Raw genomic sequence first — 17,642 nt, forward strand, 5'->3', positions numbered from 1 at the left:
AGCAAAATGGCTGTCTGAGGAGGCCTTACAAATAGCTGTGAAAAGTAGGGAAGTGAAAAGCAAAGGAGAAAAGGAAAGATATAAGCATCTGAATGCAGAGTTCCAAAGAATACCAAACTGAGATAAGAAAGCCTTCCTCAGAGATCAATGCAAAGAAATAGACGAAAACAACAGAATGGGAAAGACTAGAGATCTCAATTAGAGATACCAAGGGAACATTTCACGCAAAGATGGGCTCGATAAAGGACAGAAATGGTAGGGACCTAACAGAAGCAGAAGATATTAAGAAGAGGTGGCAAGAATACACAGAAGAACTGTACAAAAAAGATCTTCATGACCCAGATAATCACAATGGTGTGATCACTCACCTAGAGCCAGACATCTTAGAATGTGAAGTCAAGTGGGCCTTAGAAAGCAACACTACAAACAAAGCTAGTGGAGGTGATGGAATTCCAGTAGAGCTATTTCAAATCCTGAAAGATGATGCTGTGAAAGCGCTGCACTCAATATGTCAGCAAATGTGGAAAACTCAGCAGTGGCCACAGGACTGGAAAAGGTCAGTTTTCATTCCAATCCCAAAGAAAGGCAATACCAAAGAATACTCAAACTATCGCACAATTGCACTCATCTCACACGCTAGTAAAGTAATGTCAAAATTCTCCAAGCCAGACTTCAGCAATACGTAAACCGTGAACTTCCAGATGTTCAAGCTGGTTTTAGAAAAGGCAGAGGAACCAGAGATCAAATTGTCAACATCCGCTGGATCATCAAAAAAGTAAGAAAGTTCCAAAAAAACATCTATTTCTCATTTATTGACTATGCCAAAGCCTTTGACTATGTGGATCACAATAAACTGTGGAAAATTCTGAAAGACATGGGAATACCAGACCACCTGACCTGCCTCTTGAGAAACCTATATGCAGGTCAGGAAGCAACAGTTAGGACTGGACGTGGAACAACAGACTGGTTCCAAATAGGAAAAGGAGTACGTCAAGGCTGTATACTGTCACCCTGCTTATTTAACTTCTATGCAGAGTACATCATGAGAAACACTGAGCTGGAAAAAGCACAAGCTGGAATCAAGATTGCCGGGAGAAATATCAATAACCTCAGATATGCAGATGACACCACTCTTATGGAAGAAAGTGAAGAGGAACTAAAAAGCCTCTTGATGAAAGTGAAAGAGGAGAGTGAAAATGTTGGCTTAAAGCTCAACATTCAGAAAACTAAGATCATGGCATCTGGTCCCATCACTTCATGGCAGATAGATTGGGAAACAGTGTCAGACTTTATTTTGGGGGGCTCCAAAATCACTGCAGATGGTGACTGTAGCCATGAAATTAAAAGATGCTTATTCCTTTGAAAGAAAGTTATGACCAACCTAGATAGCATATTGAAAAGCAGACAACAAAGGTCTGTCTAGTCAAGGCTATGGTTTTTTCCAGTGGTCATTATGGATGTGAAAGTTGGACAGTGAAGAAAGCTGAGCACCGAAGAATTGATGCTTTTGAACTGTGGTGTTGGAGAAGACTCTAGAGAGTCCCTTGGACTGCAAGGAGGTCCAACCAGTCTATACTAAAGGAAATCAGTGCTGGGTGTTCACTGGAAGGACTGATGCTAAAGCTGAAACTCCAATACTTTGGCCACTTCATGCGAAGAGTTCACTCACTGGAAAAGACCCTGATGCTGGGAGGGATTGGGGGGCAGGAGGAGAAGGGGACGACAGAGGATGAGATGGCTGGATGGCATCACTGACTGATGGATATGAGTTCGAGTAGACTCCAGGAGTTGGTGATGGACAGGGAGGCCTGGCGTGCTGCAATTCATGGGGTCGCAAAGAATCAGACACGACTGAGTAACTGAACTGAACTGTATTTTATAACTGCACAAAAATAAAATTGTTCAAGTGAGTAAATTTTCAAATTGCTCTTGTTCTGCATCAATCTTACGTGAAAAGAGTAAAGGAAGGGGTCAGTGGGGAGAGATGATCCTTTGAAACAGAGCTGTTATGTCAGATGTACATACAAGTTAAAATATTACAGTAAAAAAGAATAAGAAGTCAGCCATCAGCACAGCAATGTTCTCCCTGTCCAGACTGCTTGGATAGTTTTTGGTATCCTTATTGACTCAAACAAAATTACCTGTATTTGAAAAAAAAGAAAAAGTCTTCTGCATTTCTGAAATACAATGAAGACTCTCCTAAGGAATCATCTTATAATGTCTGAGTAACTGTGGTAAACATAGTAAGAGCCTCCAAAGATGCCCGTGTTCTACTCTTTGGACTTGTAAATACACTAGTTCAAAGACAGCAAAGACGGTTTTGCACATGTGATTAAGGCTAAGGAATTTGAGCTGGGGAGATTTTTCTGCATTACCTGCAGAAAATTAAATCACACACATCCTTAAAAGCAGACAACCTGTACCTGCTATGGCCAGAGAGAGAGATGTGACAACAGACGGAGGGCCAAACAGATGCAACGTTGTTAGTGTTGAAGGAGGAAGGAGGCTACTAACCGAGGAATGAGGTGGCCTCTAAAAACAGGACTTCAAAGGCAAGCACACAGATTCTCCCCTGCAGCCTCCAGAAAGGAACACAACCCTGACAGTAACTTGATAATAGCTCAGTAAATCCTGTATCAGACTTCTGCCCCACAGAACTATAGATTATAAATTTGTGTTTTTTTAAGATCCCAATCTTGCAGTAATATATTACAGCAGCACAGAAAACTAATACACTCACACAGATAATGAAGAGAATTTCTTTTTTGAAAAAGGAGTGGGATGTCCTGTTAAAGAATAAAAACTACTTAGTGAATTAGCAAAATTTAAGGTAGAGCCTTTCCATACAAATTTGTAAATATATGCTTTAAATCCACTTTAAACCTTTCACACAAGAAATCCAATGGTAAGTGTTACAAATGGGTCAGTCAATAAATCTTGTTCCCATGTCACCCAGTTCCCTAAGCCAAAAACAAGTCTATGATACCAGAGAAAAAGACCAGTACAGGGCAACCACCCTTCCCGCTCCTCTGGATTACTCACTCAATGAATTCCTCTTTACACTGCTGTAGCATCTCACATGTCTGCTGGATCTCTTGCTCACTCAAAAGCACCAACATCCCAATAGTTAGGTGGAGCTTTTTAGGGTTCTGGAAAATGCTGCTATCAACCCCATGATCCTGTTATCAAAGGGAGAAAAACAAGAAACTCAGCCCATACAAAACTAAATGGCATGACAGAACTGAGCAGAAAGAAAGAAACTCACACATCCATGACCAACTGACTTTTCAACCAGGGTGCCAGGACAATTTAGTGGGAAAAGAAGAGTCTCTTCAACAAATGATATTGGGAAAACTGAATACCTACATGCAAAAGAATGAAGTTGAACCCATACCTCATACTATATACAAAACCTATATCAAAATGGATTAATGATATAGGAGCCAAAAACCATATAATCACACTGCTGCTGCTGCTAAGTCGCTTCAGTCGTGTCCGACTCTGTGCGACCCCAGAGACAGCAGCCCACCAGGGTCCTCCATCCATGGGATTTTCCAGGCAAGAGTACTGGAGTGGGTTGCCATTGCCTTCTCCACACTAAACTCCTAGAAGACAGGAAAATCTTCATGACCCCTTGGATTTGGCAATGGATTCTTAGATATGACACCAGTAGTACGGCAACAAAAGAAAAATTAGATAAATCAAACTTCACACTTTAAAACTTTTGTCTATCAAAGGAGTATCAAGAAAGTAAAAAAGACAACCTAAAGAATGGGAGAAATATTTGTAAACTGTATACCTGATAAGGGTCATACAGTATGCATAATATATAAAGAACACTTACATAGCTCAACAACTAAAAGACAACTCAATTTAAAAAACGGAAAATGGACTCGAGTAGACATTTCTCCGAAGAAGAAATACAAATGGCTAACGACTACATGAAGATGCTCCGTGTCTTCAGCCATTAAGGGAAATGCAACTCAAAATGCAAGGGAGGTGCCATTTCACACCCATCATGCTGGTTATAATCGAAAGAGTGGAAAACAACAAGTGTTGGCAAGGATGTGTATCAAGGGTATGGGATTCCCTTTAGGGGTGATAAAAACATTTGAAATATTACAGAATTGGTAGTTGCACAATACAGCTAATGTACAAAATGCCACTGAATCATTAATTTTAAAATGGTTAATTTTATGTTAAATGAATTTCACTTCAATAAGTAGTATTTTTTAAAAACTGAACTGGCAACCTGACAAAATGGTATGTCCAGGAAAAACAGAATGCTACCAAATTATAGATTCTAATAATCTTTTGTTCCTCATCGGCTTTTAATTAGTTCAGAGCAACTGGGCCCCTTATGGCCTTACCCAAAGATAATATACTCTTTATAAAAGACAGTTTTTATCTTAGCAGACACTGCAGTATTTATAGGTAAAATATTGTGTTAAGAACAAACTGTCCCCAAGCAAAGACAGATGAAAAATGAATTTAGAGAAATATCTAGACACCAGAGTTGCCACATCAAATATGGTCATCCTTTTCTGGCATCATCATTCCTTGCACTTAAAACTTTTGTCTCTGAAAGCAGAAAAAGTAAATATATTTATGAACCCCACTGCCACTTTTAAAAAGACATAAAATTCACTTAGCATACAACTAACCATTTTAGGATGACAATCGAGTTGTATTTAGCGTATTCACAATGTTGTACAACTGCCAGCTCTCTTTAGTTTCAAAACTTTTTCAGCACCCCATAAAAATACTTCATACTTACTAAATAATCACTCTATTATTTCTCATCGCTTATCCTCTGGTAACCTCTAGTTTGCTTTTTATCTCTTTGGAGTTTGGTACTCTGGACATGGCAAATAAAATAAATCATACTACATACAACCTTTGCATCTGGCTTCTTTCACTTAGCATGCTTTCAAACCTCATTCAAGTTGAAGCATATATCAGTACTTCATTTCTTTTAATGGCTAAATAATATTCCAGTGTATGCATATAACACAATTTGATCATCCATTTAACTCTTGATGGTCATTAGGGTTGATTCCATCTTTTGGCTAGTATTATGAATAATGCTGCTTTAAAAAACATTTGTGATCACTGATGAACATAGATGCAAAAATCCTTAACAAAATTCTAGCAAACAGAATCCAACAACACATTAAAATGATCATACATCATGACCAAGTGGGCTTTATCACAGGGAGGCAAGGATTCTTCAGTATCCACAAATCAATCAATGTAATACATCACATTAACAAATCGAAAAATAAAAACTATATGATTATCTCAATAGATGCAGAGAAAGCCTTTGACAAAATTCAACATCCATTTATGATAAAAAAAAAAACCCTCCAGAAAGCAGGAACAGAAGGAACATACCTCAATATAATAAAAGCTATATATGACAAACCCACAGCAAACATCCTCAATGGTGAAAAATTGAAAGCATTTCCCCTAAAGTCAAGAACAAGACAAGGATGCCCACTCTCACCACTACTATTCAACATAGTTTTGGAAGTTTTGGCCACAGCAATCAGAGCAGAAAAGGAAATAAAAGGAATCTAAATTGGAAAAGAAGTAAAACTCTCACTGTTTGCAGATGACATTATCCTCTACATAGAAATCCCTAAAGACTCCACCAGAAAATTACTAGAGCTAATCAATGAATATAGTAAAGTTGCAGGATATAAAATCAACACACAGAAATCCCTTGCATTCCTATACACTAATAATGAGAAAACAGAGAAATTAAGGAAACAATTCCATTCACCATTGCAACGAAAAGAATAAAATACTTAGGAATATATCTACCTAAAGAAACAAAAGACCTATATAAAGAGAACTATAAAACACTGGTGAAAGAAATCAAAGAGGACACTAATAGATGGAGAAATATACTGTCTTAATGGATCGAAAGAATCAATATAGTGAAAACGAGTATACTACCCAAAGCAATCTATAGATTCAATGGAATCCCTATATCAAGCTACCGACGGTATTTTTCACAGAGCTAGAACAAATAATTTCAATTTGTATGGACATACAGAAAACCTCAAATAGCCAAAGCAATCTTGAGAAAGAAGAATGGAACTGGAGGAATCAACCTGCCTGACTTCAGACTATACTATAAAGCCACAGTCATCAAGACAGTATGGTACTGGCACAAAGAAATATAGATCAATGGAACAAAGTAGAAAGCCCAGAGATAAATCCATGCACCTATGGACACCTTATCTTTGACAAAGGAGGCAAAAATATACAATGGAGAAAAGACAATCTCTTTAACAAGCGCTGGGAAAACTGGTCAACCACTTGTAAAAGAATGAAACTATAACACTTTCTAACACCATACACAAAAATAAACTCAAAACGGATTAAAGATCTAAATGTAAGACCAGAAACCAAAAACTTCTAGAGGAGAACATAGGCAAAACACTCTCTGACATAAATCACAGCAGGATCCTCTATGACCCACCTCCCAGAGTACAGAAATAATAGCAAAAATAAACAAATGGGACATAATTAAAATTAAAAGCTTCTGCACAACAAAGGAAACTATAAACAGGTGAAAAGACAGCCTTCAGAATGGGAGAAAATAATAGCAAATGAAGCAACTGACAAAGAATTCATCTCCAAAATATACAAGCAACTCCTGCAGCTCAATTCCAGAAAAATAAACAACCCAATAAAAAAATGGGCCAAAGAACTAAACAGACATTTCTCCAAAGAAGACATACAGATGGCTAACAAACACATGAAAAGATGCTCAACAGCACTCATTATCAGAGAAATGCAAATCAAAACCACAATGAGATACCATTTCATGCCAGTCAGAATGGCTGCAATCCAAAAGTCTACAAGCAATAAATGCTGGAGAGGGTGTGGAGAAAAGGGAACCCTCTTACACTGTTGGTGGGAATGCAAACTAGTACAGCCACTATGGAGAACAGTGTGGAGATTCCTTAAAAAACTGGAAATAGAACTGCATTATGACCCAGCAATCCCACTGCTGGGCATACACGCCCAAGAAACCAGAATTGAAACAGACACATGTACCCCAATGTTCATCGCAGCACTGTTTATAATAGCCAGGACTTGGAAGCAACCTAGATATCCATCAGCAGACGAATAGATAAGAAAGCTGTGGTACATATACACAATGGAGTATTACTCAGCCATTAAAAAGAATACATTTGAATCAGTTCTAATGAGGTGGATGAAACCGGAGCCTGTTATACAGAGTGAAGTGAGCCAGAAAGAAAAACACAAATACAGTATAATAATGCATATATATGGAATTTAGAAAGATGGTAATGATAACCCTGTATGTGAGATAGCAAAAGAGACACAGATGTATAGAACAGTCTTTTGGACTCTGTGGGAGAGGGCAAGGGTGGGATGATTTGGGAGAATGGCATTGAAACATGTATAATATCATATGTGAAACGAATCGCCAGTCCAGGTTCAATGCATGATACAGGGTGCTCCGGGCTGGTGCACTGGGATGACCCAGAGGGATGGGATGGGGAGGGAGGTTCAGGATGGGGAACACATGTACACCCGTAGCAGATTCATGTCAATGTATGGCAAAACCAATACAATATTGTAAAGTAATTAGCCTCCAATTAAAATAAGTATATTTATATTAAAAAGAAAACATTTGTGTACAAGTTTCATGTTGACATGGGCATCCCTGGTGGCTTAGACGGCAAAGTATCTGCCTGCAATGCGGGAGACCCGGGTTCAATTCCTGGGTAGGGAAGATCCCCTGGAGAAGGAAATGGCAAGCCACTCCAGCACTCTTGCCTGGAAAACTCCATGGATGAAGGAGCCTGATAGGCTACAGTCCATGGGGTCGCAAAGAGTCGGACGCGACTGAGTGACTTCACTTCACTTCACTTCATGTTGACATGCATTTTAATTCTTTGGGATATACACTAAGGAGTGGAATTGCTGGGTCCTATGGTAACTCTATGTTTAACTTATTGAGGAATTACCAAACTGTTCACCACAGGAACAGAACAATTTTACATTCCAAGTAGCAATGTATGAGGGTTCCTATTTCTCTACACCTTCACCAATACTTTATATTTTCCTTTTTAAATTTCATTATAGTCATCCTAGTAGGTATAAAATGGTATTACCTCTACTATAAGGTGGTTTTGATCTGCTTTTCACTATTGACCAATGATGCCGAACATCTTCTTATGTCCCTGTTGGACATTTGTACATCTCCTTTGCCCATTTTCTGTCTTTTTATTGTTGAGTTATAAGGATTCTTTATATATTCTGATATTAGTCCCCTATTAAATCATGTATCCCTTTTGAAGGTAATTAGGTCTCAACTTTCATTAAACTCATTTTGCAAATGAAGTCAAGAAAAAAAATTGAGCATCTTCTCCTCCAACAGGAACAAACAGGAATTCTACCTCTGAATCTCAAGTTCTTATCCCATAACCTGATCTGTGTGCTACTAAATCAGCCTAAAGGCAGAAGAATATATTTATCAAATGCAGATAGTCTTATATCCCAATTCTTGGTTTGCCTAAGACTAATTTTGTCTTGGCAAGAGGAATTAATAGAGTAATCATTTTCTAAGTGTTAACAGAGCTTGACCTATTTTTATATCTGATGAAGAGTTTTATGATTTTACACATCAACTCAAATTGCCTCATTTAATAAAAGTGATTTTAAGGAACAATCAACTTCAAAAGTACCAAGGAATACTAAGCGCAATGCTTATCATACCCTAGCTGGTGTAACTCACGGCAGAAGCTGTCATTTTAGAAAGGCAAGCAAAGTCCCCCAAATGATGCCAACCTATCACAACCCTATCACAAACTAGAACTGATCCCCTAGTAATAAGATCTAATATTTTCTAAGCCCTTTACTCTGCCCTAAGCATTTCTTACAAACTTTATATAGACAAATACCTTGTGAGCAAAGTAGCAGTATTCACTGTTCACAGATGAGGAAAACTGAGGCAAAGAGAAATAAAGCCACTAACCCAAAGAAACACTGGTAGGAAGCAATGAAGCTAAAATTCAAACCCAGGTAGTCAGGTCCCAAAGCCTACACTTTTGATCAATATTACATGGCCTCTCCAGTAATAGTTGCCCTGAAAAAGCTGCAACAATGTGGCTATCACCCAGAGGCAAGGCCTTATACATTTCAATAAAACTCACACAATAAATGGGTCTGATCATCAGACTAGTCCTGAAAATAAGGCAAATCTCATAATTCCATGAAAAGAAAGGTAGTTTTAATACTTGCCTTTTCTGAGATATGAGCACCAAAAGCATAATTCATAAAAGAAGAAAAAAAAGGATTAACTGAACTTGATCAAAGTTAAAAATTGTGCTTCAAAAGACACATTAGGAAAGTAAGAAGAGTAGCCACAGAGAAAAAAAATTATTTGGGAGAAAAATATTTGCAAATCATATAATCTGATAAATACAATTTTTTTAAGTTTTTAAAAACTCAGTAATAAAATGGATACACCATCCAACGTAAAAATGAGCAAAGTATCCATATAATTCACCAAGGAAGATATACTAATGGCTAGTAAACATATGCGAAGTGAACATCATTAGTCTATCAAAACCAAAATGAGATACCACTTCACATTCACTGTAATAACTATAATCAAAAAGACAGACAATAACAAGTGTTGGTGAGGATGCGGAGAAACTAAACTGCACACTGCTGGGAGGGTGTAAAATGATGCAGCCATTTTGGAAAAGTTTGGCAGTTCCTTGAAAAGTTAAACATGAAGTTTCAATACAACCCAGACATTTCACTCCTAGGACTTTACTCGAGAGAAATGAAAGCCTGAGTCCACATACAGACTTGTAAGTGAACATCATAGCAATATTATTTATAAAGGCCAAAAAATGGAAATAATCCAAATGTTTATTAACTGATGAGTGGATAAACAAAATTTAGTATAGAAATTCAATGAAATACTATTGGGCAACAGTAATAATATGAATAAACCACAAAAATAATACCTAAGTAAAAAAGCCAGATGTGAAAACTACATATTATATGATTCCATTTATATGAAATATCCAGAAAAGGCAGATCTATAGAGACTGAAAGACAGATGGTTGTCTGGGATTAGGCATAAGGGATCTTTTTAGAGTGACAGAAATGTTCTAAAAGTACATTTAGATTATGGTAATGATTGTACAACTCTGTAAATTTACTAAAAATGACTGAACCATACACTTGAAAGGGGTGGGGTTTTGGTATGTAAACTGTACTTCAATAAAGCTGTTAAATATAAAAATGTAAAAAAAAATGTATATGTCTTTTCTTTTTAAGAGCATCTTAGCAATCCTGAAATAAGTTTTCTCCTATAACTCAATTATCATGGAATATTTTATTTGACCCTCTGATCAACTCTTAGTTGACCCTCTGGATTTGATTCCCAAAGGTCTTTCAACATGTTAAGAATACCAAGTACATACAAAAATCTTTGTGGAAGGTAAGGTATTATCTCAAATAACTGAAGCAAGTATCATTTCTGTTAATAAATCATATTAGGGCAACTGGATAGCCACTTAGAAAAAGAATAAAATTATATGTAGTCACTGCACCAGACACAAGAATAAACTTCAAATTAAAGGCTGATATGTAAATAAACAAACTATACAAGTAAAAAAAATGAGTAAATTCTTCTTTAACCTGAATGCAGAAAAAGATTTTCAAACTAAGACTAGAAATCCAGATGTAGTAAGAATAAGACAAATAAATTTGATTATTTAAAAAGAGAAAACTTTTATATTGCAGAATATATAAGCAAGTCAAAAGACAATACACTAGAAGAAAATATTTACAATATACGTCACAGATAAAGGGTTAATATCTCTAATATATAAAGAACTTTGAAAAACCAAAGGAAAATGACTAAAATACTATTGCTATTAAGCAATGGACAAAAGACATAAACAAGACACTTCACAGAAATAAAAATGACTCAAACATGGGAAGATGTACATGGTTATTCAAAAGAATTCCAATTCTCAGGAAACATATACTGAGGTATTAGTGTAAAGGGCCGTGACATATGCAATGCACTTTATAGAAGTTCAGAAAGAATGAAAAAAGAGAAAGAGAGAACAATAAAGTAAAATACTAACAACAAGCAAATCTGAGTAAAGGGTACTATTCTCAGTCTTATAACTTTTCCGTGAGTTTAAAATTATCAGTATCCCATCGCTACTGTAACAAATTACCACAAACTTAGAGGTTTGAAAGTGAAAATCACTCAGTTGTGTCCAACTCTTTTAGACCCCATGGACTAATACAGTCCATGGAATTCTCCAGGCCAGAATACTGGAGTGGGTAGCCTATCCCTTCTCCAGCAGACCTTCCCAACCTAGGAATGGAACCAGGGTCTCCTGCATCACAGGCAGATTCTTTACCAACTGAGCTATCAGGGAAGCCCACTTAGAGGTTTAAAAACAATACAAATGTATTATGTTACTATCTGGAAAAAAGAAGCTCAAGAACCTTTTTCCCTTACCTTATTCTCTGGTAGCCTACCACTCTAGTCAATTTGTATTAACTGGCCACAAAAAATGCCAAATACTGGGAAGCCAAACATAGATAACGCAAAAGAGCAAGAAAAGGAACAGATGGGATACCTAAAGGCCACATAATCTGAAGTCTCGGGGGGAATTCTGAGTCACAGGAGTTCCAACAGTCTTCAACTATACTGGAGATTATATAATGCATATGCATCCCTACCGGACAATCTTTTAAATAAATGAAGAAACACCCTAAATTTTACCCTGCCTAGCAATGCCATCTACCAAGAAAAGCTCTTCTCTTATTGAATTATCTAAATTTAATGTGGAACCAAACAATCTTCAAGGCAATGGCATAAATCTCTAGAGTCACTGTTTTTCTTTGCTTGGAATATATCATATTCCTACCCGCAAGCCTCTTCACTGAAATGAATAAAGGCCAACAACAAATTCTTTACTCCAGGGGCTTAATTACATTGGGCCCTGCTCCAAATTCACCATTACTCGGAGCTGGAACTATTTTACTTCATTAGGCTGGCCACCCAGGCTGGCGCCTGAAAATTCTAATGGTGGTGACCTTCCACCCAGCAAGCAGAAGCAAAGGGTGAAGTAACAGGAATTCCCTAGGGCAGTTCTATCTCTACTGGGGGTGGGGGGCGTATTCTTTACGGCCAAGCCACATCTATGAGCCTCAGTTTCTTTATTTGTTAAATAAGACCTCATCTAAGGAAAAAAATACATGCAAAAGCTACCTCCACAGAAAGTTTGTGTGCAGGCCTAAGCCCAAGTTCAGAGTTCAACATCAAGCTGTAACTCAGCGTACGTGCGTGCTAAGTTGGTTCAGTCACATCCGACTCTTTGTGACTCTATGGACTGTAGCCCACCAAATTCCTCTGTCTACGGCATTTTCCATGCAAGAACATTGGAGTGGGTTGCCATGCCCTCCTCCAAGGGAATCTTTCCAATCCAAGTATCGAACCCACATCTCTTATGCCTCCTGCATTGGCAGATGGATTCTTTACCAATTGTGCCACCTGGGAAGCCCACAGCTCCATGATTTACTAGCAATCACCAACCACACAGTCACAGGCTCTTCACTGATCTCACTTTTAATTCAGCCCTCAGGCTCCAGGGGGTCAGAACTGCTGGCAGTCCTATCAGAATGAACAATTAATGAGGAATAGTGAAATCTAACAATTGCCACGCTTGGGGAAAAGGCCAATAGAGAGAAGTATGGATTAGCTCAAGTTTTTTTTTTTTCCTTAAAGCCCTAATAAGTCTGCAGGACAGCAATGGAGATGGGATGGGATGAATGGAGAGGGTGGGATGAATTGAGAGAGTAGCATTGAAATATATACATTACCTAATCACATGTAAAATAGATAGCCAGAGGAAATTTGCTGTAGGATGCTCTGTGACAACCTAGAGGGGTGGGATGGGGTGGCAGGTGGGAAGGAGGTTCAAGAGGGAGAGGACATATGTATACCTTTGTCTGATTTATGTTGATGTAAGGCAGAAACCAACACAACATTGTAAAGCAATTATCCTCCAATTAAAAATAAATTAATAAAAATAAAACAAAAAGCCCCAATAAGAATTCAAACTGATCTGTTGAGGTTGGGATATAACTTAGATATATCTGCCAGAGCTCTCAGCTAGCAGAAAGGAAGCCTCTCAGATTCAGATCCCAAAGGTCATGCTCAATTACATGAGTTAAGAATGCCTATGAATATGACCCAAACATGTAGCACAAAACATAATTTACAGCACACTGCCTTGACAGTACATGCTGAGAGGCACAGACAAAAAAGTAATCCTCCAATTATATTCACATATATCATCTTCCAGGAACTCCAGGTATAACAGAGATTTGGGATTTAGCTACAAGTCTTGTAACCTGGAATACAGGGTCTCAGGTTCTAATTTCAATGCAGTCATAAACCAGCTATGATCAGGCACCATCTCACCTCTCTAGACCTTGGTCTCCTTCTCTGTAAGATGAGGGAGATGGCCTAGTTTACTTCTAACTTCTACACAGATTTTTTACATGCTCTCACAAAACCTATAAATAAGTACAAAACAGGTATTTGTGAGGTGTCCACCAATTCACTTCCTGATATTCTATGCAAAGAAAAGAGGGAATTAGTATGGAAGCCTTCTCCTCCTGTGCTCATTACATTTTCTTTTTTTATGGCCAAATCCCAGAAAATCACTCCTGGGTAAATGATATAAACCTCATTCACATAGGAAAGTTATTCATATAGGCAGAAAGTTATTCATATATTCATAAAAAAGAGCATTTGGTTTTGCAACCAGATAGGCCTAGGGTCAAATTCTATTTCTGTCACTTATCAATATTGCCTGAGGTGAGTTAGTCACTGCTCTGAAACTCAATTTCATCATCTCTAGGACAACAAGGGTTGTGCTGAAGCCTCTGGAACACAGTAGTATGTAGTAAGTACAGATTTTACCCCTTCTTGCTTTTTATGTGACTATGCAACACTCTAAATGCCATCTTTACTCTTCCTTCTAAAGCACGGCCAAGAGCTAATCAGGCTCTGCTGAGTCATATCTATTCTTTAGGGATGTTCACAAAAGCTGACTTTGATTTGAGAGTCTCTATATGTTATGTTGTTATGTTGAATAAACTTAAAAACAGGGTTTGACTCTTCTCTCTTATAAATTCTATTCAGACATAATTACAGGAAAGAAGAGAGGCTCTTAAAAACAAAGAGCAAATATTCAAGGATCAGCTTTTACAGTGACCAGAAAAAAATGAATGTTCTCACTTATTGTTTAAATATCTTTACCAATTAAAAAGGAGCAAAGGGTATCTCCCCTTCACTAAAGGATACATCTCTCTTAAGTAGATAAGCACAATGAGTACTCAAACCTACTTTTCTAAAAGTTTAACTAGTTCCTCCATAAGTTACTTGTAAGTACCAGCTGGCAATCCACCTACCAACCTACATTTATTCCCAAAGACAACGATCACGTAAACAGTAGTGGTGAGTTAATGGTAAACCTCCTATTCAGGTTAGACTCTCATCTCCTACATGGTAACCTGTACTATTATTACAACAGCAAAAGTCTTCCTTCAAGACTGTTCAAGTGTCGCCTCCCTTATTAAGCCTTTTCCAAACACTGGAGAATCTCTCCTCTGGGCACCCCCTATACTTCCCTCTAATAGCACTTAACTCTCAGTATTGTAACTCCTTCTACAAGAACACTATTTTCCCCCTAGAACATAGGATCCACATTAAAGTAAAGGTAAATATCCAAGATAAAGTCCATTGTTAGCATAAAATATACAGTCTGGCCAATAACAGATGTTTAAAAAATAGCTAACGAATGAATAAAAGATAAACACAACCACCATCTCCATCCAAATGGTGCACTATATGAATCTTATTATTATAACATCTCCTTTTCTGACTTTCCCACCTAACAAAAGACCTCAGGCATTCACAACTTTTATTACAATCAAAGACAACTACAGACACACCTTGTTTAATTATGCTTCACTTTACTGTGCTTCACAGATACGTTTTTTACAAATTGAGGTTTTGTAGCAACTCTGAGTGGAGCAAGACTATTGGCATCATTTTTCAAACAACATTATTTTTAATCAAGATATATACGCTTTAAGACACCAAACCGGGAAACCAAAAAATTCATGTAACTCACTTTATTATAATATTCACTTTATTGCAGCGGTCTGGAACCAAACTTGCAATATCTCCAAGGTATGCCTGTTATCTGTCTTCGTTCTAAATTAGTTCACAAGATAATTATAAATCCCGCAGCTCCTTTACACATGAAAAATCCTAAATTATACACTAAAGCTTTTATATATAAATTTTCTTCTTCAGTGAATACTACTAAATGGAAAAAAATTATCCTAACTTGGGGAGAGGATATGAACCCCAGATCCAAGAGCCATTTCAGCCTAGTGTCAACCTTCAGACTACAATATGAGCAGAATGATGTAGTTTCTGGTCTATAACCTATCAGGTTCTCCAGGCAGCCGAAAAAGTCCCCTGTTGCTTCAGACATATCTATAAGCTTTCAGAATGCTCCACCGAACACAGTTTTGAATTACTATTTTTCATTACTGATGTGCTTTCTACTAGACCCTGCTGTGAGATAAAATGGAATTATAGCAGCATTACTAGCTATAGATATATTGAGAGATATACAGGGTTTTAATATATTATGCTTCTTGAACTTGCAGACAAGACATCTTTGAATCTTAATGCAAGATAGCAAACAGTGAAAAAGTGCAGTTCATCTACAGATCACATAGATGAAAAATACCTTTCTGATGTCTGTGAGTAGCTAAATCCTACATTAAATACTCAGGCTTAGGGAGCTGAAGCACAAGGATGATGGTGTTAACGTCTGTAGTCAAACAACATTTCTTATATAATTGATCAGCAGAAAAGAAAATTATTTCAGGAAATGTTATTCTAAAAGGTAAATACAGGGTTTCCTTAAGAGAATCAAGGGTAGGATCAAGGACAAGCATACTATCAAATAAAGAAAGAAAAGGGGCCCACTATTTTAAGGAAGAAAAGAATTCTAGGAAGGGTGAGGGAAGGGAAGGATGAAACCCGAGAGTAGAAAAGTTATCTGCTGAATCAAAAATGTGACCTTCACCACAATGTTTTAAAATGAACATTAATAGCTATGATAGGCAGAATTCTAAGAATGACCCTCAAAGACCCTTAACCTCATAGAATCCCCTTTGACTGTGGATAGAACCCGTGAATGTGATATCACTGATATGATTATACTATATTATATTATAGTATATAATGGCACAGCTGACCTTAATATAGGCAGATTACCCCAGTAAGCCTGATCTATACACATGAGCTCTTTATAAGGCAGAGTATTCTCTGGCTGGTGGCACAAGTCAGAGTTGTGAAGCACAGAAAGGATATGACAGAAACAAGAACGGCCACATGTCAAGGGAACAGGGACTTCAGACCTATAGCCACAAGCAACTGAAATCTGACAACACTGTGAATGAACCTGGAAGTGGATTCTCCTCCAGGGCCTCCAGATAAGAGATCAGTCTGGCCAATGCCTTGATTTTGGCCTTGTGAGACTCTATGCAGAGAATGCCATAGAGTCCACCAGGTCTTCTGATCTACAAAACTACTACAATGTCGCGAAATGATAGATGAGTGTGGTTTTAAGCCGCTAAGACTGTGGTAAATTATTACACAGCAGTAGAAACCGAATATAGTAGAGCAAGATTTAAATGTAAACTAATAAATTCCTTTTTCAACATTACCTATATTCCTATTGCACCTCAGAGATCCCAAAAGAACTTCACATACTTGGCACAGCTACAAAGAAGGATAAATTCGCCTTCTCAAGGAAAGAAAAAAATTAATAATATGAACGAATTTTTAAAAAGATAAAGAATCTCACCTCCTTCAGTCCCGATTCAGGAGTGAAGATGGATAACCCTAATGAACAGAAGTCCTTCTTTTTAACATCTGATCCACATGATAACTTTTTTTAACTATTAGGGAACAGAATATGATTTGGAGTTGAAAAACCCAAGCACAACTGGGAAGATCCCGTGGAGCTTTTCTGAATGCTCAGTGAACGTGTCCATTGCTCAGTCATGTCTGACTCTTTGTGAACTCATGAACTACAGTCCACTAAGCTCCTCTGTCCATGGAATGAATTCACCAGGCAAGAATACTAGAGTGAGTAGTCATTCCCTTCTCCAGGGGATCCTCCTGACCCAGGGATCAAATTCACTTCTCCTGCATTGTGGGCAGATTCTTTACCGCAGGAGCCACCAGGGAAACCCATACCCTGCAAATCACTATCCAACTCTAGTCAAGGTTGGGCCCGAAAAAATCTTGCTGAAAGACTGGTGCAAGTGGTTACAGATAAGCAAAAGATCTTCAATTTAAACAGTTTTTGGAGGTTTTTTGGTTACGGTTTTGGTTTTAGCCATGATGTGCAGCATGTGAGAGCCTAGCTTTCCAGCCAGGGACTGCACCTGCGCCTCCTGCACTGGGAGCACAGAGTCCTAACCACTGGATCACCAGGAAAGCCCCTAAACGG

At 37.8% G+C, this 17,642-nt stretch overlaps 1 protein-coding gene across 17 annotated transcripts in view; it reads right to left on the reverse strand.

Annotated features, from left to right (window-relative positions):
• Positions 1–17,642, reverse strand: part of ASCC1 (activating signal cointegrator 1 complex subunit 1) — a 117,794-nt gene that overhangs the window by 71,220 nt on the left and 28,932 nt on the right. For all 17 annotated transcript variants that reach the window (XR_011253013.1, XR_011253007.1, XR_011253011.1 and 14 more), the window contains exon 6: positions 3,043–3,179. Coding sequence is in view for 9 of the 17 variants with exons in the window: in XM_069572006.1 (XP_069428107.1) it covers positions 3,043–3,179 (137 nt within the window). In the remaining 8 variants the exon portion in view is untranslated. The remainder of the gene's footprint in view (positions 1–3,042; positions 3,180–17,642) is intronic.

This window comes from Ovis canadensis, chromosome 25 (genome assembly GCF_042477335.2).
Source record: "Ovis canadensis isolate MfBH-ARS-UI-01 breed Bighorn chromosome 25, ARS-UI_OviCan_v2, whole genome shotgun sequence".
In the NCBI taxonomy this organism is placed as follows: Eukaryota; Metazoa; Chordata; class Mammalia; order Artiodactyla; family Bovidae; genus Ovis; species Ovis canadensis.